We start from the raw sequence: 27,434 nt of genomic DNA on the forward strand, positions 1-27,434 counted from the left end.
CATTTCCTTGCTAAAGGTGGTGCCTCAAAATCTAACTTCAGACAAAAGAAAATCTTGAGTGGCCACTTGTCTGTGCAGCATGAATTTCAGTGTCTGTTGTTCTGGCATTCATCACACCCAGTCCACTTGTTTAAAACACTTACACTACTTCAAGGTATCCCAGTCACCATCAGCAGTCAATAAGAAAGGGGACAGAATGCAGCTGATCACGCGTGTTACACTGGCTAACCACCAAACACACAAACGTTTCCGTTTCTTCATTAGGCAAGGTTATACAAATCAAACTCAAATTGAATCAGCCTTAACTTTATTATCTTTGAAAGTTAAATTAAGAAACAACCCTATCACTGTAGTATAGCTCTCCTACTGTCTCTGTAGCATTGAGCACAAGTGCTTCCACATAAACATTGCTTGCATGAACCAATTAATGTACTTAAACAAATAAAGAAAAGAGAGAAATTATTTTTAAGGAAATCACTACCATAATAAAGTCACAGAAGTCAACAATATAGTTGTGCGTTTTTCTTAAGAGTACTGTGAAACTACACAAATTTGCTGTGCTTTGTAACATGCTATGTAATGACACTGGTGTCCCAATATCATCTCATTTTATTTTTTTTTATACAGGGAGTAGAAGATTTGGTCCCACGGTTACTTCAAGGCACCTGAAAGATCAGGCACATACATTCAATTTTTATATGAATACTTATTGTTAGATAAACGGTATCAGATACGCATTGTTTCCAAAACAACTGAATGTTACATACATTCAGTGAGAGCAGATGTCAGCTCAGCTGCGCTGATAATTGGGACACTTATTCATAGGTCAATATATAAGGCAAGTACCTAGGCTCAAATCAGACAGAAGTTTAGAACATGGGAAAACAGAACAAACAGGAATTTAAAGAAATTTCATAATAGACGTTATACATGATTTTCTTAACAAATGCCTTAACTGCCGTATCGTTCAGATCGTGACTTCCTGTCTATCTTTCAAATCCTCTACTAAAATACACTTAAGTGAAGTATTTTCTGAAAAAAAGTATTTCTGCATTTAACAAAATCTATTAAAACATGTTATTTACCAATAACATTCTAACGAATCTGAAGGGAACAGCACACATGCTGTTTTACTACTAGGCATAAAAGTCAATGTTCTCAACAATAGCGTAGCTTACGTAAGGCAAGGCATCTTCACAGTATGTCTCTCACAAGAAGCAATTTGTTAACCATGGTAACAAGTATCTATAAAGAAAAATATTCCTAAAAATAAATGAATTTAATATACCCAGTAGCAGAAACAGACTAACCATGTGATGTTCAATAGAGAAGAAAAATATTCATTTATATCAACATGTCTCTTCAATCCCTCCAATGCCAATTAAAAACAAAATTATGCAATTGCACTTGTTACTGAAAGACTAAAAGGCATAAAACTTGCAGGAACAGTCTTGCTCATTGGTATCAATTTTAAGCATCAAAAGTTTAGTGTGTTTTTTGTATTGTTTGGTTTGTTTTTTTTTTAAAGCAAGGAAATTAGTGACCCAATTAAGTCAGTAATTTGTTCCATACCAGTTATTTACCTTTTTGGTGCTTATATAAAGCACCAAATTGACTATAAAATACTCCTTGGTTTCTTCCAGCCATACGAACTCAACACAGACTTTACCCTCTGAATCTGCATAGTCTGTGGTATAGATATGACCCATGTAGTCATAAAGGCTGGATGCCTTGGAAGACAGTTCCATGTAGACTGGGGCACTGAAACACCAGAAGGGCTTTCCAGTTTCATCCAAGAGAGTAACATCCATCACATAGCAGTCCTACAATCAGAAGCAGAAGAGATTAATTCCCTATGCCATGGCATGGTAAGTAGATCTATCCCTGATTTTAGGAGAAATATCAAGGGTTCAGAGAGCAATTTTTGGTATGAAGGCTAAAAACTCAAAATATAATTAATAGTGCTCCACTGACTACTGCAAAGCAGCAAATACTTATTTAGAGGTTTCCTACAGAAATCAAAATTGCAACCTACAGACATGAAAAACTGTGCTACAGAAGGTAGCACTGCCAACCTAAATCAGACATTATTCCTTGAACATTTTTAAGCCTTTAACATCTGTGTTTCTCAATTATTAGTTACCTTACCATTCAAATAATGACAGTCCTTTCAATACAAACAAGAAACCTAAGTTTAAACTCAGGTGCTAAACTTCTTTGAATGCTGCAGTATTGGCAAAGACACACAAAGAGACCACCCCCAAGGCAGTGTACACACACAACAATTACCCCTATATGCCAGCTATAAATGAAAGGTATACAGCACATTTTGAATGGCTGCAAGCTTCAGTTCCAAAAAAGTTAATACTAATATATCTTTCTGCCCTCCAAATAATTATTCCTTTTAAAAATTCTTGAAAATATTTCTTTAAACACTATGCAATTACATCATTTTATAATGTTGAAGTCAGGATGCCAATTCTTGGGCACCTGCAAACTGATGGTTTCACACGTGCCTTAAAAGCATATGGGTTGTGTGTCATTGTTAATATCATCAGCTGTTACCTATTCTCATGAGTTCTGAATCACTAAATGAATCAGATTATCTTAATTATGGTGTATATATGCATTACTTCCAGGAGCATCATATGCTCCAAAAGCATAAACAAACCAACATCACATATTTCATGCCAAAAAATTAATTTGGAACGCTTTATTTCACTGTACTACATAGTTGTGCTTCCATTGCTTTAACATTTCTTTCACTATTACGGTACTGCAATCAAACAATACAGAGCAGATGGCGCAAACATAAGAGGTAATGCGATACATACAGTTTTCCTAAGTTTGTTACTGTAGAATGCTGAAAGTACAAAACTCAAATCAAATCTGAAGATCATTTAATCACTTATACGAGCTATAAATTTACTTGAAACAAGAAAGAATTACTATTTTCTGGTCTGACACCTTGCATATCAAAGACCAATTATGAAAAGTAAAGCAGGGTGGCCTTGAGTCTTGGGGGTTTTTTATTCCCATGTATTTCCAACTATCTGTACTTCAGCAATTCATTTTTTTACAAAAAAATACCCCTAAGTGCCAAAAAAAGCTTTTTTTTTTTCCCTTAGAGTACTGGACAAAATTCAAATAAATTCAAAGTAGTGGCATGTTCTCCTGCTGTGGCTGATTTTATTTGGCCTTCGCATATTTTAAGAGTTTGAGAGATTTATGTTAAAAGCCGAATTGAATTCTACCCACAGCTATGCGTTGACATGTGCAATCTCTCACCACAAAATGAGGGGTTTAAAAAAAAATATTGATATTATTTATTTTTTCCTAGAAACAAACATTCAGTATAACTTACGCTGTAAGCACACAGGACAGAGCTAAACTAAAGGCTACAGCCATAGCTCTCTGTTTCCTCTGACAGTTATTTCCCAGATTTTTATGTGGTACTCATGATTATTTTCATGGAAGAAAAAATTCTGCCAAGCAGCTGTAAATCATATAGAATCACAGAATGGTTTGGTTTGGAAGGGTCCTTTAAAGATCATCTAAGTCCAACCCCGCTGCCATGGACAGGGACATCTTCCACTAGATCAGGTTGCTCAAAACCCCATCCAACCAGGCCTTGAACATTTCCAGTGATGGGGCATCCACACCTTCTCCGGGCAACCTGTTCCGCTGTCTCACCACCCTCATGGTAAAAAAAAATTTCTTCTTAATGTCCAATTTAAATCTACCCTCTTTCAGTTTAAAACCATTTTCCCTTGTCCTGTCACTACAGGCCTTGGTAAAAAGTCTCCCTCAGTCTTCCTCATAAACCCCCTTTATATATTGAAAGGCCACAGTAAGGCATCCCCGGAGCCTTGATTTTCTGATATCTGCCCAACACGGCAGCAAGACTTCCTACCTCCTATGATATGCTTTTCAAGCAAATGAAGCATATTCTGTAATTATGTGCTAAGATCCCACTCACTTTAAGCATGCAAATAGTTCCAATGAAATTAATGGGATACACACAAAAATAAAATAAAAATAAACTAATTCAAGTCTAAAATTTCTCAGAAGCTTCAAAAAAAGCACCTATTCTGCATTATGGTTCTCAATGAACATTCACAGCAATTAAAGAAAGATGGCAAAAAACTGACTTAAAAGCATTTTCTTGTTAGCTTGAATTCCTTCTAATAACCGACATACATTATTTTTATTAATGCACATATGGGAAGAATTTGTTGTTCTTTTGAAAACAAACACTGAACTCAAAAAAGTTTAGTACAAACTGACAACAAATGCAAGTGAACAAACCTGTCACTATGCAAACAAGGAATTTGAAGAAAAAAAATTGCTATGAGCAATTAGAGAGGAAAGACTGAACGGAAACTGCAGTTCAAGCTTAACTGTAGTTGATGTTCCCAACGGATACTAGTAGGTTACTAAGTTTTAAGATAAATTTTGTATTCCTCATTGCATAGGGAAGCTGGCTGACACTGTAAACCACAAAGCAAGTATGTTAATGTCTATGAGCAAAATATATTATCAAACAGTATTCCATTCCGTGCTTACACAGGATTAGCAAAAAGGACAGTTTTATTAATTTTTACTTTTTTTTCAAAGTGCCAAAATTCAAATCAACTGTTGAACAAAATCATTTTTCAGTAGTGCTTAAGTTACATTTATCAGAATTTTTGGTACTTCTGAAATATCCATGCAGCTGAAGTACATTTAAAAATACATGCTTTCACCACTATTGCAAAATCTACAGAACTACTCTCAATCTTTCTTTAAAATAATTCTTTTAGGAATTTTATACAAGAGAGTGAGTGAGAAGTCCTCTAGAATACAAACAGTTAATCCAGCTGACTCATGCACATGACTCAAGAGCTACGCGCTGGCTGCATGAACGTGGACCGTAGTTTCTGCCTGTGTCCATCGGCATTTTGATATTCTCCAACAGCTCCTAATTTTCATTGCACATACATGCTGCAACAGATCTGCAGAGTATTTCCCTGGGGCTCAAGACTTATTGCCAGGAAAAAAAAATACAAACCAAACAACCAAAAACCCCACAAAAAGCACATCTGCAGTACATTTTTTGTCTAGCATTTCCAAGCAATGCTGGTCAGTCACAGCATCCTGGCCGAGTAGAAAGCACTGGAGTCATCACACATGCGTAATGGGTCTATCACGCAATCTAGACTCTAAGACAGAAATGATAACACTATTTCTCCTCAAAATTCACATAGTTTTTGCAATATTTGAATGGAGTTCTTTTTCTAGTGACACACGCCTTCCACAAAAACCTTTTTTTAAAATTAGCACATTTAGGATGCATAAATATTATTCTATTTTGAGATAAGCATTTCCAGAAACAAAAAATATTTCTCACTGACCTTTACATTGCCTTTAAACACATCTGTTTCCCAGGATAAGCCAACTGTCCCAATAAGAGGCAAGTGCTTCGTATTATCCTTTAAGCTTACAACTGTGAGCCTCAAATATCCATTTTCAATGTCACCTGAAAATATTAACAATATATAACATTATACTAGTACAAATCAAACTAAGCCCAAGTACAGTGTAAATGTTCTCTCTGCTTCTCATGGAGAGAGTTTAGTTTCCTCCCACTCACCCATAAGGAACCCCGACACCAACAGCTAGATATCCAGCACGTTATAGAGAATTTATGTCACAGTTCAGGGCTTTGATTCTGTGATTCACAGTAGAAGGAGCAGCTAAAAAAATCCGGTATATTTGAGTATAAAAATCTGAATGTCACATAAAGGACTTACGCAAAGATGCAAGAAGTAAATTCTGTGTTTAGTATTTCAAATTTCATCCCACCAGCACCTCCATCACTGCCCACTCCCCCAAAGTCAAGTTCAACACACAACGCATGAAATAAATCATGAGATACCTACCCCCCTCTTTTTTCTTTTTTTTTTTTTTTTTTTTTTTTTTAAATCTCTCTGCTCCATATGGTAACTCAAATAACCCTATACAACAGGGTATAAGGATAACTATCAGTCCTCCCTGGAAAGGATATTGCATCATTTAAACTGACAAGCAGTATACCTTGATTTGAATCAAGTTTTTAAGGAATGGATTTGTTCATTTTTTTAAATAGCTTCCCAAAGGCTCACTTCTATTTTTTGACAGAATTATTAAAATTTCTTTGTGATTTTTTTTTTTTTCCCTAAACATAACCATATTTCTTTGGTATGTCTTCCTCTGCTCCCAGAAGAGATTGACTTTTTTTAATTGTTCTTTTTTCCCTTGCTCTTGGAGGAGGAAAGTTAAGCAGGGAGTCCAACAATCTAATTATAATTTAGGGTACATCAAAACAAACAATATCTCTGACTACAAAAAAGAAATATGCATCACATCGCAATGCATGCAGATTTCTTAGCAGGACATCACTTAAGCAAATTTCCTTGAACAAGAGATACTCTCTTAAAAGACCAAATGAAGGCACTAGAAACCTCAAAGGAAAAAAAAAAAAAAAAAAAAAAGGAACAGAACTAAGTATCTAACACTTGCAGGAGACAGATAAGAAGGGAGAGAAGGAATTCCCAGAAAAATACAGCTTGTTAGGATCTAGTAGCAGGCCCTGCACGATAACTGAAGGGGCTTGTAGAGGTTTAAGACACAAGTGGCAAAAGTGAAAAAAAAGAGGGAAGTGTTTTGCCTGTGGTTCTCCTTCAATCAGGCCCAAGTAGCAGCATGAGGCTGAAGACAGAAGAAGCAACATCAGAAAGGCTGGCTTTGAGATAAAATGCTAAAGCCCGTGTGAAGGAGCAGCAAAAGCCTTTGCCTGGTGGCTGCTGAAAGCAGACAGCTGGAGGTGAAGTGATAGAGAAAGAGAGCCCACAGTTCACCACAGAAGCCAGGTACTGTAGGGCCAAGCAACTCCCAAGAGATGCTTGGCCACAAACCAATGCTGGAAAGACACCACTCACAAGCAGGGAGTCCGAAGAACACTTATTGTGTGGAGGAAGCAGCCCAACACATGACGGGACAGAAGCAGCAGGTTTTTCAGCACAGACACTGTCTGGAATAGGAGTGTGAAGACAGTGGAACCAACATGACTATGCCCAGGAAATATTTTATATGGTTGCAGGAAAATGCATCACTCCAGATGGTGATACCCACTATCCTTGCAGTGAAGTCCCAGAGAACTCAATGAGGAAAATGTAACCAGAATTCATATTCAGGATCCAGCTCAAAGTGCAAAAAAGGCTATTAAGTTGATACCTACCCAAATGGTTCAGTTCCAAGCCTCAGTAAATCAAATCCAATGACAAGATTTCATTCAAGATAAAAATATTTTAGATAAATAGTCAAGCTTTACTGAGTGAACATTGAAAGCCCGCATGTAAAATTGAGCTTTTATACAAGAGACTTTAAACATCAGTCAACATGCATTTTTTCCAAAGGACTATTCAGTTATCTGCAATTCAGATTTCAATGGAAGCAGCTATTCCTCTCACTCATTCAAAACAAATGAAAATTTTAATGGAATAAAGACAGATTGGAAAAAAGCATACTGCTAATAAATTAATGAAGCCCAGGACATCACTACTATTGCATGGCATTAATAACATGAACTGCTGCATACTAGATGGGTCACCTGGCTAAGGTGCGAGTTCTAAATCCCCTGTTGCAGTTACTTCTTAACTTTAAGCCAGAACAGAAAGAGGTGACACAGATCGGGAATCTGAAGGCTAATTATTCATGGGTTAGCTAATGCAATCTTTGTAACATTTTTTTTAAATATAAAAGCTCCATTGCAGTCCTCATATCTAGAAGAAAAAGTATGCCTAGAAATAAGCAAGAAGCCGAAGTGCTAAGTACTGAAATCTCCCCTTCCTCATCCCAGTCAGATAAGAAAAGGAAATTAAAGGGCAGAGCAAGCTATGTTAAACATACCAAAGGAAACATAGAGGAAGCAAATTGGACAGGGCTTTCTTCAGCCTGATCTAGAATTTGTTTCATTGTCCCCTTATAATATCTACAGTCCAGAGTTCATGCAAGACACATACAGCAGCAAAGTAGCACTTTAATCAGTATAGGTTACAGGGAACAAATATTTCCAAATAAAGGGAATGCCAATATAGAGAACATATATCACAAAGACAAACCTCAGGGGAAAGAAACAAATAGCCCAATAGTTCAAAGGCACTTATTTTAGCTGAAAGCCAAGTAAGTTTGTTTTGCTAACCAAGCCTTTGCTGCAAGTTGTAATTTGATTGTTATTTTCACAGGGAAGGCTGTGCTTAACACTAATTCTGGTGGCAACCACCAGCCTTACCATGCTGAAATGGTCATTTAAACTTGCAGATCAATCTTCAAGGTCAAGCAAAAACATTTCAAACACACTGTGTGATATTTTACAAACAAATCTTAAAAGCTCTTGAAACACACAAAAAGCACTCCATTACATTTTGCAAGCACAAAAGGAATAGCATTGAAAAGCCAAAGCTTAAGACTACCATATGGCTACAAAGCTATGCTTAAAAAGTTCAAAAACTAGTAAATACATTTCAAGAATGGTTATTAAAAAGCTAGATGTAGTATTCATGGCTTCTATGAGTCACATGAAAAGCCTGTCACAGCTTCCTGAAAACAAGAAAAGTTTTCTAATACATTAAATTCAGTTTGAAAATATTTAGCATATTCACCCTACAGTATCTGTCAACAAGACTATATTACCAATTCTGTTTAAATGGAAGGAAACATAAAATAAAATGCTAAAAACCAGCCAAAACAGAGTTGCAAAACAGCTAGTTACTGCAGTGCAAGTATTAATAACAGGAAAAAAAGATCTGAAGCCATATATACTCCACCTACTTGGTTCAATGAAGTGCAATATAATTTTTTTTGAAAACAGAGCAACAAAATGAAGCACAACATTAATGAACACTAACAAAAAGCAGAGAAAAATAAAACTAAGCATGAACAAAGAAATCAGTTATTTTGCAGAATAACAAATGAGCATTCCCTGGTAGCCTAGAAGCATCTACAGCTTCCTAATGGAAACAAATAAATAAGTAAAACCCCAGTATAATAGCTGACAACTGATCTGTGTCTCAGTTTGTGGAAACTGCCATTAGCATGTCACATCCATAATTTAAAATAAATCTGGATTGGGTAGAGAATTTTAAGTAATAGCAAGATTTCTCACTATGTCGGAGACCCTCCATGCCTCAGAGCCCTCCCAGAGAACGGGACAAAGAGTATCATTAGGACGGAGCCTAAAACCAAAGTGCAAACCGTCAGATACGACCAGCTTGGACAAACCTACGCTGTTGGCCACATTCAGAAACACCATGTTTACCAGAAAGAGCAAAGTGAACAACAAATTACTGTGAAGATATGTGACAGCAGACAGCCATAAGCTGCCTCACTACATCATTTTTGAACACAAATTACAGAGGAAATCAAGCATTTTCCAAAAGAAATTATTGTGCAAGTACATGGAAAGGGCTAGATGACAAATGAATTTATTGCCTGCAGAACCATGGCTTCAGCTGGCTGATGTCCTGAGACAGTGGAATCTAGCGGCTGTCACACAGCTAAAGGACACAAAACCAAAACAGCTCAGAAAACACTGGTGATCATAAAACAGATTCTATAACTAGCAAAGTGAGATGGCATCACAACTGTAGCTCCTGGACAGTTGCTACAATTTGCATAAACATCAGCTTAATCTTTAACAGAAGTAGCTTCTAAGCTGCAAAAAAAGCGATACTAACAAAGAAAAGTGTGCCACATACTGGTTTCTCTTGTACAGCTATATTGCTACAGGCATAAAATTTTCATTTTAGAAAACAAAACATGACATTCACCTAAAAAAAAAAAAAAACAAGCCAAACGAAAACAAAAAACCCAACCCTCTGGCCAATTTACAGAAGAAATTATGGGTTTTGAGGATATAAAGAGGACTCCTGTATTGAACACCTCAGGAGAGATTTGTATTGCTACATGGACAGAATTTCACTGAAGTTTTACCCTTATAGGTATTCCTTTATTTCAAGCTTGGAGCTTTTCAGGAATCTGAAAACATGTACGTTTCAGCTTAAAGGGACTACAACACTCCACACTGTGCACAATGCTATACTCTAAATGACAGTTCTTGGAGTCATCAAATACAAATTAAAAAAAAAAAAAAAGTCATAGGGAAATTTGTTCTAGCATTGCAAAAGCACTCAAGCCTGATAGCAGTGCCCTCTGCTGTCTTAATCAAAACCAGTATTTTCTGAAATCAACAGAAGGCTCCTTAGTACTGTTATGAGAAAAATACTGGGGAGCAATAATTAATTTACAGTATTTAATTGGAATTGTTTAATTTAAAGTTTAATATTTTAATCTGTCTCTGCTGACAGAAAGACAGCTGTGCAGCTGCAGACAGGGTTATGTTTAAGTTAAGTCAAAAGAGAGATCATCCATATATTTCGCAAGAGCCTAGTAGAATTATTAGGTTGGGCTGTACATGAAGAACGAGGATAGCCAATCATGCCTCATTAAAAGAAATGCTAAGAACTGAAAAAAGCAGCACAGTTAAAAACAATCACTGAAATTGTTTATTACACAATGAAAGGATGTCAGAATAGGCAACCTTAAGTTGACCTAAATAAAAGCTATAAATCTTAAAGTTCACGGTATCTTCTACAAATATATTTAAATATTTAATCTGTCAACGCACCTAAAGTATACTTGAGAAGAATTCTACAGAAATAGGTCTCCAAAATGTATGAGGACAAACTCACTTTCCCTTATAGTATACAAGTGGAAGGAACTTCCAAAGCTTTGCCACTGCATTATTAACTCAGCACTGAGCCAAACAAAAATATCCTGACAATCTGCAGAACTTATATCTCAAGCCTGACACTATGTCAATGTAATAGCAGGCAGACTTCATATAGAGCAAGCTTACAACACCACACAACGCACCAAGTAGATGTAAAGAAATCACTCAACGAACAAAAAGATCTTAAAAAATCCATTTCCGTTTCTCCCCTTAAAACAGCGATATTGGATATAAGAGGGAAACCATAACAGCAGGGATCATTTTAAAAAACAGACATTACTGTTCTGTCTCTACCTTTTCTGCAAAAGAGGCTCTTGAATGTTCCACACAGGTAGCTGCAGCTTCCACCGTGCATATCAAGATGTAGATTGTAGTCATGCAGTCCATATTCTGGGTCAACATCATCCAACACAGGTTCATTAGGTGGAAGGGCATATTGACTTTAAAAAAAAAAAAAAAAGAATTAAGCAAGGGGGAATGACTTAATAGAAAGAGATATAGTAAATAGCCCTACACTATCATCTTAGGAGAGGTTATAAGAGGGGAAAAAATTATTATAAGATACAACTTTTCTTCTTTATTAATGCTTTTGAAAATCAAACATCTCTAGTTCATCCTACTTTTTTTTAAGCTGTCCAATACAGTGTCTAACATTTCTAATCAGCTGTCCAGCCTAGCCAAAGGCAGAAAATATGGCAGTCAACTTTAAAAGGTACACTGTTAACTCCAAAATATGGACTGGTTTATGCAAAAAAAAAAAAAAAAAAGCATCAGCTTAACTACAAATCTAAAAGCCAACTAGGTAAAGACTTCTCTGGAATAGCAGTTATTGAATAATTTTGTCTGTGCGTAATCTAAAAGAGAAACTACTCCACACAAATGACCAGAAGAGCCCAAATCCCAGAGGCAACTAAGCAGCTCCTACATAGGATCCTATTTGGTAGTAAGGGAGATGGGGTTAAGTCTTACCTTCTATGTGAAAAGAGCCATACTAAGTTATAGCGGACACATAAGACTACCAGTAGATACAACAGTATCTGAGCAGAAATGAAGGAGTGGGCTGGGCGGGGGAAATAAAACCCCCAAATCATCCTCTAAAGCTAAAAGACTCCATCTTCTTAAACATTTTGCAGTGCATAGACAGGTATTATATTATATACCTCAACATACACATATACACAAATACTTCATAGGAAATCCAGCTAGTTTTGCAATAGGACTGAAAGATAAATGCAGGCACTTTACCAGTTTACTAGAAGTTTTTTTCTCCCCTCTTACGCAGCTAAAAATTATCTTCCTACTTCCTAAAGTGTATCCCTCTTTTCTAGGTCTTTGAGATAGGAAGAGGGAATAAAAAGACTACTTGTGAAAAAGGAGAAAGTATGGGCAGTGTATTTCTAACTTTCTCAATATAGCAAGTACTAGTACACTTGTATGACTAAATTATCTCCTTAATAGCATAACAATGGCAACATTTTAGTATGAAAATACTTCTATAGCTTTGTATATAATTACCATAACTGTTGTTTATATTAAAAAAGAATAGTTAATTACTGCCTAAATATAAACCTCTTACCAGCAGCCAATTTTAACTGTAAAACTCAAAGCTTTATTCAAAAGGTTATCTTTATTACCCACAAAGGAGAAACCAAAACTTACACAGTAGCAGAACCCAAAGTGCTTCTCTCAAGAAGTTGATGACAATGAAGACTCACCATAACAAAAGCAATTTCATTTTTCTCCTGAAAAGTTAATTAAAGTAGATGTATTTTCATCTGGAAATACTTTTTTTTCACAAGGTCTTCCTCAGCATTAAAATTCATAGATAAATGCTGCTGCTTATTACTCTGCCAGTTACTGTAATAATGTTAATAATGGCTTGCTTTAACACTTGGGACTCCTATAACTGCTACTGTCTTTTCACAAGAGTACAGACTATATGCAAAAGATCACAGTATTTCTATATTATGGGGAAAGGGAGGGAAACTAGCTATGCCAGGGCAAAAGTTATCAGCAGCGATCCATGAATTGCACTTCTCTAGCTTCTACTTAGCACTTTAAACCAGATACCTAAAGAGTCAAACAGGCCTTACTCCCAGCTACTAAATACCAAAGCATCAAGCTTATTTTCATATGTAAGGAACTATTTGCAAAGAGGGCTAACATCAATGAGGAATACAGAGCTATTCAATAGAAATACTGAATTTCAAAGGAAAACCCCAGATGTCTTCACCAGATTACGTACTCCTGGGAAAACGATAAGACATACCTTCTAATAGGCCTATATAGCTCAAAGAAAACTTCAGAGCTCAATGTGAGAACTAACAGAGCCAGAGGTATCTATTTACCTGAAGAACAAAGAATGCTAGGATTTCAGCTCATTTTTTTTTTTAAAGAAAAATGCATTTTTAAGTCCTACATTTGCAAACACAAGTCAATAGCAAAATTATTCACTGCCAGCAGTCTACCACTGTACTGAAAAGCAAGCAATTATTGTTTTCATCTCTCTGGCTTACCAATCAGAAAATGACATCCCCTACTCGAACTTTTTCTTTTTTTTTAAGCTACTCCTGTACTTTTGGTGTGCAAAATTACAGCTATAAAAGATGTAATGACAGAGATTTATCAGTCACATAGAGTCTCTCACTCTTTCTCTATCCAAATATCAGAAGGCCCACATAACCTGTCCTTGCTTGTCAAAACTACTAGCATCAACAATTTCGGTTATGCAGCTATGTGTAAAAAAACAAGATGTGTGGCATTTACGATTATTACACCCATCTACATACAGTTAACTGCCTAATGTTACTCTGCCCACATAGAGAATAAGAACAGCTGTTCAGAAAAGTAAGCAGGAGAAATATAGTGCAGTGAAGCACTCAATGCTTAATAACTTTGTGGAACTTAGTTATGATTGAATCATTTCCAGGTGCTGAAAGAGTTGTCTTTCCAAAGGGAAGGGATAACATGCTAGCAAGACCACAGGGACAACACAGGGACACCAATCCACTAAACTGAAGATACAAAAGAAACAGCTGTTCACTTATCAGAGCTTTTCATAGATTGAGACAACCCGTAATACACTCATGCAGGCCAGCCACTGTCAAGTTTTCTAGGAAATGGACACCTTTAAATAAGAGTCAAACAACCATTCCTTCTGTGCTTTTAAACAATTCCTCTGGTGATTGCACACATTTGAGGTAGCAAGAGTTTCCAGCTGGAAATGAGACACAGCTTAGAGCAACTGTTCACAGGCTCCCTGAGGGAAGTTCCTTGCCAGTGCCAAATAATGTAAGTCTACGTCATTAACGTGGCTGGGGGAGGAAGAAAGGGCTGCCACCTCTGAATTCAGTCCAAGAGCAGAACACCTTAGAGAGGCTTCCATAGCACCTAACTGTATGCAACTTCAGGCAGACACCTAGGTCCCAGCATATTCAGTGCAAAGACGCAGATTTCTTTAGAGTAGAAGTCTACTTCAGATGTTCTGCACTGCTCTCTAAAGACATTCATCTCTACACACAGCCTACAGAGACTAATCCCTTAACTTAGACACTTAATACCAAGAACTGAATGTCCCCAAAAGGGCACAATTTACAGTGTTCCTACTGCTGGAGCAGGATACAACTACCTGCTGATGTAGATTAAAGGAAACAACTAGCAAAGTTGCCTTGTGGGAATTCATCACTTTGAGTGATGGGGACAGGGCAAGGCATGAGTCAGGGGGAAGAAGCACATCTCTCCTCAAATTGTTCTATTTAAAATGTCTTTAGGATATCAAACTTTGGCATGTGAAGACTGCAAAATAAATACAATTGAACACAGAAATAAGATCAGTACAGTATCTAATATACTATGACACATAACTCTTCTGGCAGTTAGAGGTGGATTTTTTTGAAAAGTACAGATACTCCTGTGACAGCTCTTTAGAATACAATAAGCCATCAATTAGCTGTCCCTACCTGTATTTTCTGGTTGTTAGTTTATATAAGATCTTTCAAAATCCAAAGGGGGGGGGGGGGACGACACACCTCCCAAAATCCCAAACTACAAGGCAAAAGAATCTGTTTCTTCAAGCCATAATAGTGTTGAATCAAAATGTTATTTTACCTTCCAAAGTCCTACTAAGAGTCCTGGATTCAGACTGAAGAGCTGGACAAGCTTATCAGCACCAACTGCTACACTACTTTCAGTCAGGTTAGCAAGATGGTATTCAGCAATTAAGGAACGTCGACGAGGTCTTTGAAAAGAACATACAGAATGTAGCAACAAGACTATGTCTCCTTATTGATGTAAAAGTTCAGCCTAATTTCATTTTTCACTCTGAAGTCTGACCAACAGCACATGATGAAAACGGTTTTGAAAGCATTCAGCATGCACAGCCCTAAGCTTTACTTCTGAACAACTACAGCTTACTAGCAGGATCTCAATGCCTAAAAAGAAAAGAAACAAAAGCTACCACAGGATGGTCTAATATACTACTTAAAAAAGAAGATAAACTTATATGCTTGCCCAATAGTTCAAAATAGCCACAGAATTACTTTATAATTTGTTTTTAATACTATGTTGGTACTAGATGGAATCACTGAACATTTGTCAGTGTGAAGCAAGCTACTAAGAGGGTTAATTCTTCCTCCACAGAAGCAAAATTCCAAGGAAAGGATCAAACTGTGTATATAATAAATTAAAAGCTTCTGTTAGAGGAAGCTTTCCTTTTTTAGAACATTATCTCTAGATTTTGCCTGTAACTAAAGCAATTTAGCTTCGTAACACCCTTTAACGAAAGTTCATACTTCACAGATGTTCTCATTGGCTAATGATGCATAAAAAAGAGGAGAAAGCGGAGTCTGCGTTACCTATTCAGAATGGAGAAATAACTCTAAAACCATTCGCAGACTTAGGCTCTTATTATATTCAAAACTGTTCCTAGATTTCCCAGTAGTATCACAGTAGCATCACCTACCACTACACACTGCTAGGCAGACAGCAACCAACAGGAACTTCACCGCGTTACCTTGAACTGTAAGACTTGGGGCAGGGATGGGACATCGATCCTTTCCATCTTTAAGTCAATCAGGCTGGTATTTATACAGGGACTTTCCCAAAGTCCCTGCACTAGCTCCTTAAAGTCTTAACATTCTGAGTAGCATTCTGATATTTGTGAAATCATTACCTTCATGTATATTCACAAGCTCTAACAACTTAGGATTCTGTGAAATAAATACACTAACTGCCTGCAAGTTTTCTTTTACTATTTTCTACATATGAATCATCATCTTGGTAAAACAACTACATTTCCCACATAATTTCACTGCAAGACTTGTTTAGCTGACAAAAGGCTTCCCTTGATCTTTTTTAGGCAAATACTTTGCTTCTGCTTGAGGAACCATGTTTTTTGTAGGTGAACAATTCTCTCTCTTCAGAGCTCTACTGCTAGTGGTTTTGTGTAAGAAGCGTGTAGCTGATACTGCATATACTAAAATGACACATAAGACACAGATGTGGAAAACTCCTTGCCAGCAACCAAATACATACCTACCTCAAATACTCACTTTTAATTTAAACATCTTTTCTCAGAATATAATGCCAGAAAAATATTGTACACACTTAAGTTACAAAACAACAGCTATCCTACATTGTGCTGTGGACTATTTTTTTTTCATATGCATGTACTTATATTGTACATGCAGCCAAACACCAAGTTGCCTAAATTCACATACACAACTATCAGATATAAAAAAATAAATGTTAGTAATATAGATTACCTGATTGTAGCCACATAAACATTGATGAACTGTTCCAATCTAAATGTCTCACATTAAATTCTCCTAGATTTACATGTTTGTTTCATGCTCATTTGTTTCTATACCTTAGATTCAGCTTTCCAAGGCAGGACCTATCAGTCTGTATCGTGCATGACAGTAGCTACATTAACCTATGAATTAATGTCATAGCTTGCTGGATTATATCCATTTCTTGCTAAAAAGAAGAGACAGGCACATTATCAACCAGTTACACCAAAACCCCCTCAAAAATCCTATGTTAAAACTCACCCATTCTTGCTGGGAGCTCTGCTTGGGTCAGGAAGCAATGGCGTAACTCCGAATAGTTTTAGGGTTGACAGGATGTCTAAGCATGGCCAATTTGTACTATACCAAAGTATAGTAACAGATGTGTCCTTAAATGATATGTTTGCCTTCTCCATTACATGTTCTTTTCCATTTTTGTCCTTTAGAACAATTATCCAACTCAAGCCAGATACTCTGTTATTTAAGAATTGAGAGGGGACAGGGATGTTTAAAAAAAAAAAAAGATTCTCAAAGTGACAAAACTGAAACTATGCTTCCAACAGAATTTTTAAATTTCTACTAACTGCTACTTATGTTTCTCAGGCTAGGTCATTTATAGGCTATCATCATATCTTCCTATTATGATATACATTTTTATAGCTCTATTTTCATATTCCCCCAGCATTTCCAAAGCCATTAATATTCTGTACAGTGTTCTCAAGTAAACATCTTCTGTCACAAGGCATTGCTTACTTCATAGCTTCTTTGTTTTTACATGGAAGACCTGTATAAGGATCTACAGGTTTAACAAGTCGCATTACTCTAGTTTTGACAGCAGCTATTTGTTTGAAGATGTATTCTTTCTTCCAGTACCCAGGCTTTCTGTCATGTAGTGCAGCACAGCCCCAGGAAACAGTTTCTGTTTGTTCAGACTCCATTTTCCAAATTGTCCTTTTTGGTTGAAAACAACTGGAATAGATTTTCAGCCAGATTCCACTGAAAATAAAAATAGAATAAAGATGAAAACCACATAAATTTCAAGAATAGTTACTTAATTATTCTCATACGCATGTCTCGGCTACCACTGAGCATAACGTTAGCAGAAAAATAAAGGCCTAGATTATCAGCAAACTGGGTTTGATCTAAATCCATGTTTATAGAAGACCAGAAACTGTAGCCTCCTAGGTACTAGTCAAAAAAAATGCAAAGGTACAGCTGTACACTCTTCCCCATTTTGACCTTCCAACACCTCATATGAGGTCAGTTTCCCTGCTGCAAACATGAAGGCTCAGGAACCAAAAGATGCTAGATGTCAGCATTTCTCATGGGCTTACTAGGTTATCTCAAAGAACAAGGAATCTCTAAACACATTTCTTGTTCTGGATTATACATACCAAATGAGACCCACTTATGACTTCCTGCTCTACCACGGGGCAGGGGGGAAGAAAGAAGTTATTCAGTTAATTCTTACAATATGCCAGTAAGTTTGATAAACATCTCAACTATATATACAGAAAATGTTTGACTAGTACTCTAGAAAGTAGGATCATCAGATATTGGGAACTTCCCCCTGGTTTATGCCTCTCAATAGCACACTAGAGCATGTGGCTTTTAAAAAGCCTTTCTTCCCCTTATGCTGCTACTTCACAGACACTCACTACAGCAGATTTAAAAAAAACAAAAACAAAAACAAAAAAACCCAAAACAGTACATATCTGAGAGAAAGCTATCATGAGGAAACAAAGAAAAGGTAAGTATTGTCTGTCTTGCTGAAAATACAGGATACAGGATGAAGCTCAGAAACAGCATAGCCATACTCAGCAACTTAAGTGAAAACCTATTAAGGTTAAGCAGTTACTTTTGAAAATTCCACCCCAAAACAATCATGCATTCTCTTCACACAAAATCAGCTAGTGGAAAAAGTGTTTTAATACCTCTTACTCAACAAAGACAATCTGGACCACTCAAGTTTCTCACACAGATCCAGCTGAAAGTGGGGTGGAAGAAGACAATTAGAATCACATATGTTTGGTGGTGGTACCACTGTCACATCAATCTCTTCTGCACTCTCTTTTGAAAAGCTCAGAGAAGAGATGTCTTTTTGAAAAGATCAAAGACACATGCAACAGGAATGATGGGTTCACCTCTTTCCTGTTAGGAAAAAGATGAGGTCACATTTCTACCCCCCACACCCCAGTATCTCTAGGACAGTTCAGGGAATATTGAGTACAAGAAGTTACAAGAATTCAAACAACAACCTGTGAATAAAGGTTTCCAATAAGTTTTCTAATTTTAAAGTGCCAGCCACACAGTCTACATAACTGCACTAAAGAAAATTAATAGTAACAGAAACTAATTCTCAAGAGAAATTCTCTACCATTTATCAGCAAGATTACCTTTACCAGTCCTCACTTATCCCCAGGCAAACTTACACTAACGTGCTTTGTAATGCATTTTTCCTCTCCTTAAAGCATTAAAGCATTCAAGGACTGCATCCATCCCACACTGCCTCCTACCCATGAAAACCACTCTCACTTCATCAGCTGCTGAGAATAAGTCCCCACATGCCAAGAGCCAGGCTCTTTGTTATTGATGGAAACATACTCAGCAATTTTGCAAAAGCCTTTCAGCCCACTGCTCTGCAGATATATGTACAATTGCCCACTGCCATTTTTTGAGTCAAAGCTGTTTAAAACACACACACACAAAAGCTTCTGTGACTGGTAAAGGGGGGGTTCACAGTCAACATGAGCTTCCAACTTTCCTTTCACCAAAATCTGGGAAGGGGGACATGAAAAACAATGCCATAAGTAAAACAAAGATTTAAGATACCTCAGTTTTGAGACTGGAAAAGACAACCCAGTTATCAGATAGTATAAAACATTCCTGATGGAGGGAGGAAATTCTTATTTAACTCCAAAGCAGCTAAGAATTGCGGGATGATGAAAACAGAGGAGACGTCCTTGACACACCATCATCAGGGGAAATTGAGCTGTGTATCATCCATCTGCTCTTATTCAGCCTAAAAAGTCCAGTAAGATGTCCTCCTATAACTCTCTCGTGTTAACTAGAAACCCCTTTCCAAGACAGACATCCTTTCTTTCATGGGGAGAGATACTCAGCATCTGGCTGCATGATGCTGAAAAGACAGGGGTTAGTAGCAGGCATTTCCTGCATTTTAAAGGTAGAGTCTCAGGCAATGTAATCTGAACGAAGACAGACTTGCCACCAATACCTACCACCCTTCTCTTCACTCTCAGTTACATATTGCTTCTTCCTTTCCCAAACCAGCATTGTACAAGCAGATGAGAAATCAGTTCAAGAAGCTCAAAAATTCAGTCAGGGCAGGGAGGCAGAGGAGAAAAAAAGGGGGACTTGGAATCACAAGTGTTTATGGAGGTATCACCGCCCCTTCATCCTCAACTTCTGAAGAATTCAGGGCAGACAACTCAAAAAGGCATCCAACAGGGAAGCACGAATTTGCCTCTTTCACAGAAGAATACGTGCCACTTCTGCCTCAAAGTCTTAAGTATAATATTCATTTCAAGGCCGCTTATTGGACGTTGTTACAAGAACACAACCCAACCTCTTACTGCTAACTCAAATGCCAGAATCAGACATGCACCATTGTCAGTCATCATTTGACCACAATGGCAAAAAGATCTTCCCCTGTGCTCTGGCTTCTCACTTCCTCTTATACAAGCACTTTCTGCTGGTGATCAAAACCCTCAGGCTTTCAGACAGACCATCTATGTGAGCATCCCACATTGCATCACAGGAAGGCTGGAATAATACCACATGCTGGGACAAGGGGGATCAGAAACATTTCCTTGCCTTCAACAGTCACAATGAAGACATCAGTGCCCAGGAACTGTTAAAGAACAGATATTATTTGAAGAGCCCAAAGACAAAGCACTGCATTAGGCAGCACAGATATATCACAATAAAAGACTGATGGTCCTGTTGCATCCAGGACAGCATCCTGTACATCCAGGACAGCAGAAATATCCTCAAAAAGATACTCTGCCTAAAAACCAAGAACAGATTTGTCAGAGAGATATGCAAGAACTTCAATTAAAACTTCTGTTAATTCACCACAAGATTCAGGGACTCAAGAAGGTCCATGGAAATCCAGCAGGAAGAAGTGACCTGGTTCCACTGAACTAGTCAGTCTCCTAGATAAGGGAAAGTATTTCTTCCTCCAGTCCCATCTGTGCACATACAGTAATCTTTGTCAAGATTAGAAAATGGAAACAGACATTCTTGAGATGGAGAGAGACAAATCAGCTTCCCTTGAACAGCCACAATGATTTTATCCTACCTCACTATCCTGAAGTGGAAAACGCATATTAAGATATAGAATTTGTGTCAACTACACAATTTTTATCTACATGCACCTGCTGACAGCCCGAAAAAATAAATCTGGATTATGGCCTTCCCTTTAAATACATCAGTTCTACACGTGTCAATGCCAATGTTAACCGATTCACTGTACAAGTTCTGGCAAGTAAGTGAGAAATGGATGAATACCAGATGCAGCAACTTCCTATACAGGAAGACGTTTTCTCATTTAAACAACACTAATGCAGCAGAATCCTAGAAAAAAGGGATATCCAGACATCCTAGTTATTGCATACCAACCAGGGTCTCTCGATCCTTCCACAAAATTATAATGATACTGGTAGGAGCAATTTGTGAACTCTCTGTAAGCAATCGCTTACAAAAAAATGTGTCAGTACTCATCTTTGTCCCTTTTGTTTTCACTTAGAAGTCACCAAAATTTGACAGAAAGAGCAACAGATAAAACCCACTAGTGAATCACTTGACTAAATCAAACCCTCTGCAAAAACCTGATAATAGAGCTAAATAAGTAGGACTTCAAAATTATGAAAGCTATGACAATTCTACAAAGCTACTGGCTACACACCACTAAGAACTGCCTGAACCAAAAAGTCTGTGCAGGCACACGTGAATACAAATAAATATATGCAAATTCTACAACAAAATAAATGGTAATAGCAACATTTCAAAACACTGTATGTAGTTTTCACCTCATAACTCCCATTAAACTTAACAGGGCTTGCACAGCTAGAATTCCATATAGCACGTTCTACTGTGAGCTATGCAGTACATTTTCAGAAGAGTAATTGCCAGTAGGTACATGCATCAGTGCTCTGGCATCAGTGAAACCAAGTTAGAAAGATTCATAACTCAGGTAAACTCAACTGCTGCACAATTAAGACTAGCACTTATGCCTCCCTCTTCCTTACTTGTCATTGGCCAGATGATAGAAGTGCTTATTCACACAACCAACACACAACAGGGACACAGCATCCAAATAGGAAAAGATCTTCATCAGCATTTCTGATGGCATGCTAGAAAACAAGAGAAAGCGAAATACTGTTAGACTTGCCTGCAAACTCCAGAAATGACAACGGCAAAGAATTTAATCCCAAGCCAGAGCAAAACAAAGGAGATACAAGCTGGTAGTTTCTAAATACACAAATCAAAACTCACCTGAAGAGTTAATTTGCAGAGTTTGCGTTCTGATATGTCTCTCTGATGAAAACATTTGCTTAAAACAATTCACAACCTATTCAAGTGTCACAGCACAATTACATGAAAAGTTATGGGTTTGCATTTTCATTAAACTTTGTTAACTTTCACCCAGTTTGACACGAAACTATCTCATTCAACTTCAGTTTCTCACTGCTTGTACCATGATTTTAACACTTAGTCCATAACCACCAGCATTTACCAGAACTGTGCACACTCATTCTCCTCCTGACTGTGGTGTCAGGTCTCAGGATGCACCAGGACAGAAATGTCCTAGTCAAACAGTGAGATCATGCTCTACCTCATCAAAATCTTCAAACCATGTGTGCTCAGGGGTCTCATGCAGTTTTCATTTATATCAACAGAAAGATGTGAACTTCAAAATAAGAGCTGAGCGGCATCTTGAGAACATTAATGTTTCTGTGCATCTGTAAGGCTGCCTGAAATGCAGGTGCCAGCCTAAGTACAACAACCACAACATAAGCTGGAGATGAGTCACCATGATTTTTGCATTAACAGACAGAAACCTCATACCCTTCGAGTAGTATCTGGTAACTGCACAAAGTTATAAAAAGATGTATTTTATACTCTAACTTTTTGGAGCATGAGAGTATGGTAACATCAAAATCACCGCTGAAAATACAAGCTGCTTTGAAAGTCAACACCTCAGCGGTGTCTCTTGTCCATTTACTACTGTGTCATTTACAACAGTTGCTGATTTATAATACTTTATTCCAGAAGCATATAGCTTTCAAGCATAGAATGATAATAATGCCAATACTCCAAGGTTTGTAATAAAACTCAGAATCTTAGTTGCACTAACATAGAGGCGACCATGCCAAAACTGGCACAGTTACTATGTGAAATAACTCAAACACTGTGAGCCCAAAGCAGTTTGTGCATTTATTCCAGAGAGAATTTAGAAATGATCCCCTAAAAAGCTGCAAATAAGCTAAAATAATAGGCTTGATCTAGAATTCTCAACAGCAGTTTTTACAACCATATTATTTTTTCTTTGAAGGAAGCTGACAGAAAGGAAATTTTTTTTCTTTTTCTCGTCTTTCACACCAAACTAACAACATAAGGGATTAAACTGGACATACAATGGAAAACAGAAATGACTACACAGGAAGCTACAAAATGTATAAAACAAAGAAAATGAATTAATCTTTCATGTAACATGTTCTTAGATGTTTTTTGTAGAAACGTAACTAATTTTCAAAAAGAACACAACTTACAATTACATTGAAAGTGCCCTTTCACCGTCAAACGGGGAGGGAAACATTTACATCGCAGCAAGTATGCAGCAGCCTCCCCCCTCATCCCACTCCACCATCTACATCCACAGCCTCTCTATACAAAGCAACAAGCATCAAGAGAACATCAGAAGTTAAATTCCAAACTGGCTTTTATGAAAGTAATACAATAACAATTTTTATTCTCAAGGAACAACACAGCCCATGATTTGCAAAGGAGATGCTGAAGGCTTCATAGGACTTGGAAAACCTACATACTTCGTATGAACTTAGAAAAGGAAGTGAGGGAGAACCATGCCAGAACACATTAGAAGGTCAACATAGGATCACAAAGTAAGCCAGGAAAGCAAATCTTTTCTGTTCAGCTCAGAATATCTGACATAGAAATCCCCAAGGTATGAAAATCATAACTGTAAGCAGTCAAAAGATGGCTTATAGTCTGCAAGGGGTCTTCCACTCTTAAACTAAAGGCATACTCACCTCTCAATGCACAAATTAGGTTTCGGTTTTATGGAAGGTGTCAAATGGAGACTCTTAATTCCAGAATTTACAGTTTCAGAACATTCCCCAGGCCTGGCAGCAAAACTCCTTGACCTATTTCTAAAAAAGAAAAGCTGCTAGGAGTCATATCATCACAAAATGAAGAAATATGCCTATCAGGCACACCTAGACACCACATCTCAACCGAGACAGGATTCAGGGAATACACCACATGGTAACTCATTATTATCAGTTCACAAATTTGAACAATTATCACCAAGTTTAAATACCTGAGATCAGGTATTAAACCTCATTATTTAAACTCATAGGTGTCTCTCCTATGATTAATCTCTCACAGCAGTCAGAAGGGAATAGTGCCGCACCACCAAATCGGTTTGAATCTGGTAGAGATCTATTAATGTCAGACAGCTGCACCACTGTGGCCACCATAATCAAGCTCCAGACAGGCCCCTGCAGTAAGTCAAACTCACTGATTAATCTTCTATTTTGCAACATTACCCCAGAGAGGTTTTTGAGGTTTAACTTTGCTAAGCTATTAAAAAATATCAAATAAAACAAAACCTTGAAACTTTCTCAAAAACTGACAAAGCTCAACAAGAATTCCCTTGACTACACAACAGAATCATATTTGAAACAAAGTTATGGTCTCATTTCAGATTCTCCCCTTCTAAAATACTCACAACTCAGAGATAAGTGTTAGTTCAACAGGCAAGATAGGTATCAATGTTTGTATTGCTCATTAACACATAAAAATTTGGACAGAAATTACTTTCTTTTACTAGAGAAAGCAACTTTGCATATTTCTAAACACAAATAAATTCTTACAATCCAACTGGCCACACATTTTTTCCAAGATTTCTGATAGTAGAGAACTTTGTAAGCAAATACTATCATTAAACCGCATAGAAATATTCAGGCGGAGTTTCAGTCTTAATCAAATCCTTACAATTCATACCCACTGATGCCACAGAGCAGGCAGAACTCCCCGTATACTCTCTTAGTGATGGTTTGTACTGACAGCTGACTTTCCAACACCTGGTCAATCCAACTCTGGATTTGTAAGCAACCAATCGATGTTGGGGGGGAAAAAAAAATCCAATTTTGAAGTACATGGGTACCAGGTACATTTAATACATGCTGTTCTTGATTTAAGACTGGTTTATGCTCAAAGAAAAATAAAAGTCGGAACAAAAAAACAACTCTGCCCTACATCGTCAACTGTGCTATGTAAAAAAAGTCCCTGAACTTTTATGGGAATGGTTATAAGCATAGCACAAAAAGACATGCACATTTCAGCTTGGGTGCCAATCTCTTAACAGACTAACAAAATTAACAACTACAAAAAAGTACCTATATATCAAATACACCCTGAAAGTCAAGAAAATATTTTACTCGTGCATCATTATCAAGAAGTACACTTAGGTGATGAGATTAGGCTGTAACAAACTGCATTTTTCAAAAGCCATTAAAGGGACTTCGAGACACAAGCCCTGTTGAACAGCAGCAGAACTACCACTTCTATATCTTTCTGGGCAGCACGTCCCAGGCTATTCTGCCCTGTGTCTGTGCTGAAGGCACAAAGGTACCTAGTTTGGACATACCCCACAGTGACATACCTGCACACACTCCAGGTACAGGAGTAATTCACATCAGGAGCTGGATCCTGAATTTTGCAACACACTTTACCTGGTACAAGATAAGCTGCATTACCTATATTCAGTCCTTCTTGCTCTCTTTTTAACCACTCCTTGCATCCCCCTCTTCTTCACCCCAGGAAGGAATTTCTGAAGTAAGAAAAACGTTGCCTACACATGCCTTGAAAACTTCAACATATCTACCACTTTTGTAAGCTTCATTTCAAAAAAGTACTTAATTTTTGCATCTTCCAAAATAAAAATATTCTCAAAGTATAAAGAAACAACAGCATATCCATTGCATAAACTATTTTTCAAGTATTGTGTGTGCCAAGATTTGACATTAGTATTAACAAAATGCTTTTACACCGCATTGACAAAGCTTGCCTGCCCAAGTTAAAAATCTATGACAGCTGTTACTCCCCCTCCTGAGAGACTTCTAGTAACAACTGAGATGCTCTTGCTTAGAGGCACAACCACCTCAACTGCTATTTCATTAGCTTTTAATTTGTGGGACTCAGTTTTGTACCAGTATTTTCACTTCCATACCCTGTAGTACTTGCAGTGTGACTATTGTTTTTTTGCTGGCCAGGGAACAAGTCTATTTCAAAGAATGTATAGAAAGTTGTAAGTAGTGACAAAACCTGTCTCATTCTCCAAATGTTAAAGCATACCAGAAATGACAGTAATGTTTGGACATCTGTTTTTTTTTCCTCAGCTAACAATTCCAAAGTCTTTTTAAAAGGTGGGTATTGGCCATTCCATTTACAGGTTAAAAAAAACAAAAAAAACGGGGGGAATGAAACAGCTATGAAATGCAAGGTTGTACAAATGGGTTAGCAGAAAAACCTGCCTTCTCAACTTCGCTTCTAAGATTGGTGCTTTGAACTTTTGGAAGCTGAACTTGTACTATGAGAACTAAGCTAATCACACCTTCCACAATGCAATCCTCCCATTTATTACAAAGGCCTTACTACCCTGACCATACATACATTAGCCACTAAGCTAGCTAGTGCTTTGTAGACGAGCTACTGCTTATTACACTATCTCCTCTAAGCTCAAACACATACCCAAGCTTAACCCACTACCAAGACAGAAAACAGTGCGTTAAACCTAGGCCTTCCGTACACCTGGAAATGCTTGTGTTTCCCTACAAAGACACCCCCCTCCATAGGGCCAAGGGGAGGGAGAGGAGAGCACCGTGACCGTGAGGAGCAGACCCGAGCTGTGGCAACTTCAGAGTCGGAAACCAGAGCCGTGAGGCGGGTGGAAGGGGTCTCCCAGAAAAGCAATGGGAGTCAAGGGGAAACAACAAGCCACCCCCCACGGAGAAGGCGACAGAGGACGAGCAGGCAGCTCTGGGGCGACAGAGCCCTGCTCCCCGCTCGACGCCCCCGGGCGGCCCCTCCTCAGGCCGGGCAGGGAGACCGTTACCTGGGCCCGGCGGCCCGAGAGGCGGCGACAGCAGCCGGGGTAAAAGGCCGCGACCGCCCGACCTCGGCGGCACCAGGGAAAGCCGCCACACCGGCTGCTGGCGCCGCGCCGCGGCCGTGCTGCCGCAGGGCCCTGCCGCGGCCCGTCGCCATGGCCAGCTCCCACTGTGCGGCAGCGGCTCCGCCTCCGGGGGGCGGGTGGGGAGGGCGCCGCCGCCTCCCACGAGGCCGCGGGGCGGCACCGCGCCCAGCCCGGGGGAGGCGGCGCCCGGCAGCGCTGCCCCGGGGCAGCAGGCAGGCAGCGGGAGGCACCGCGCCCTCCTGCCCGCGGGGAAGGCAGCCTGCGGGAACTCGTGTTAGCACCTAAGAAGTTTAATTGTAGAGAAGGGACACCGCCTCCCCCGGGAGCTTCCAGTCGGCGCCGGATACGCCAGCGGGGTGGACCCGGGTTAGGACGG

The 27,434-nt window shown here is 38.3% G+C and overlaps 1 protein-coding gene across 2 annotated transcripts; it reads right to left on the minus strand.

Annotated features, from left to right (window-relative positions):
* Window positions 1–400: 400 nt before the first annotated feature.
* On the minus strand, window positions 401–27,129 carry FBXO15 (F-box protein 15). Of its 2 annotated transcripts, XM_087736487.1 has the most exons (10): window positions 26,978–27,129; window positions 23,889–24,008; window positions 21,867–21,971; window positions 17,350–17,592; window positions 16,861–17,070; window positions 14,918–15,047; window positions 12,470–12,552; window positions 11,105–11,250; window positions 5,394–5,518; window positions 401–1,823 (listed from the first exon to the last, which is right to left on the minus strand). In XM_087736487.1, the coding sequence occupies exons 1-10, from the start codon at window positions 27,127–27,129 to the stop codon at window positions 1,554–1,556; spliced, it is 1,584 nt and encodes a 527-aa protein (XP_087592613.1). In that variant the 3' UTR covers window positions 401–1,553. The 2 variants fall into 2 exon arrangements, with proteins under 2 accessions (XP_087592613.1, XP_087592618.1); XM_087736492.1 differs by lacking the exons at window positions 12,470–12,552; window positions 14,918–15,047.
* Window positions 27,130–27,434: the final 305 nt, after the last annotated feature.

The sequence above is a fragment of the Nipponia nippon genome, unplaced genomic scaffold (assembly GCF_047370975.1).
Source record: "Nipponia nippon isolate SJK-2023a ecotype South Korea unplaced genomic scaffold, ASM4737097v1 scaffold_1, whole genome shotgun sequence".
Taxonomy (NCBI): Eukaryota; Metazoa; Chordata; class Aves; order Pelecaniformes; family Threskiornithidae; genus Nipponia; species Nipponia nippon.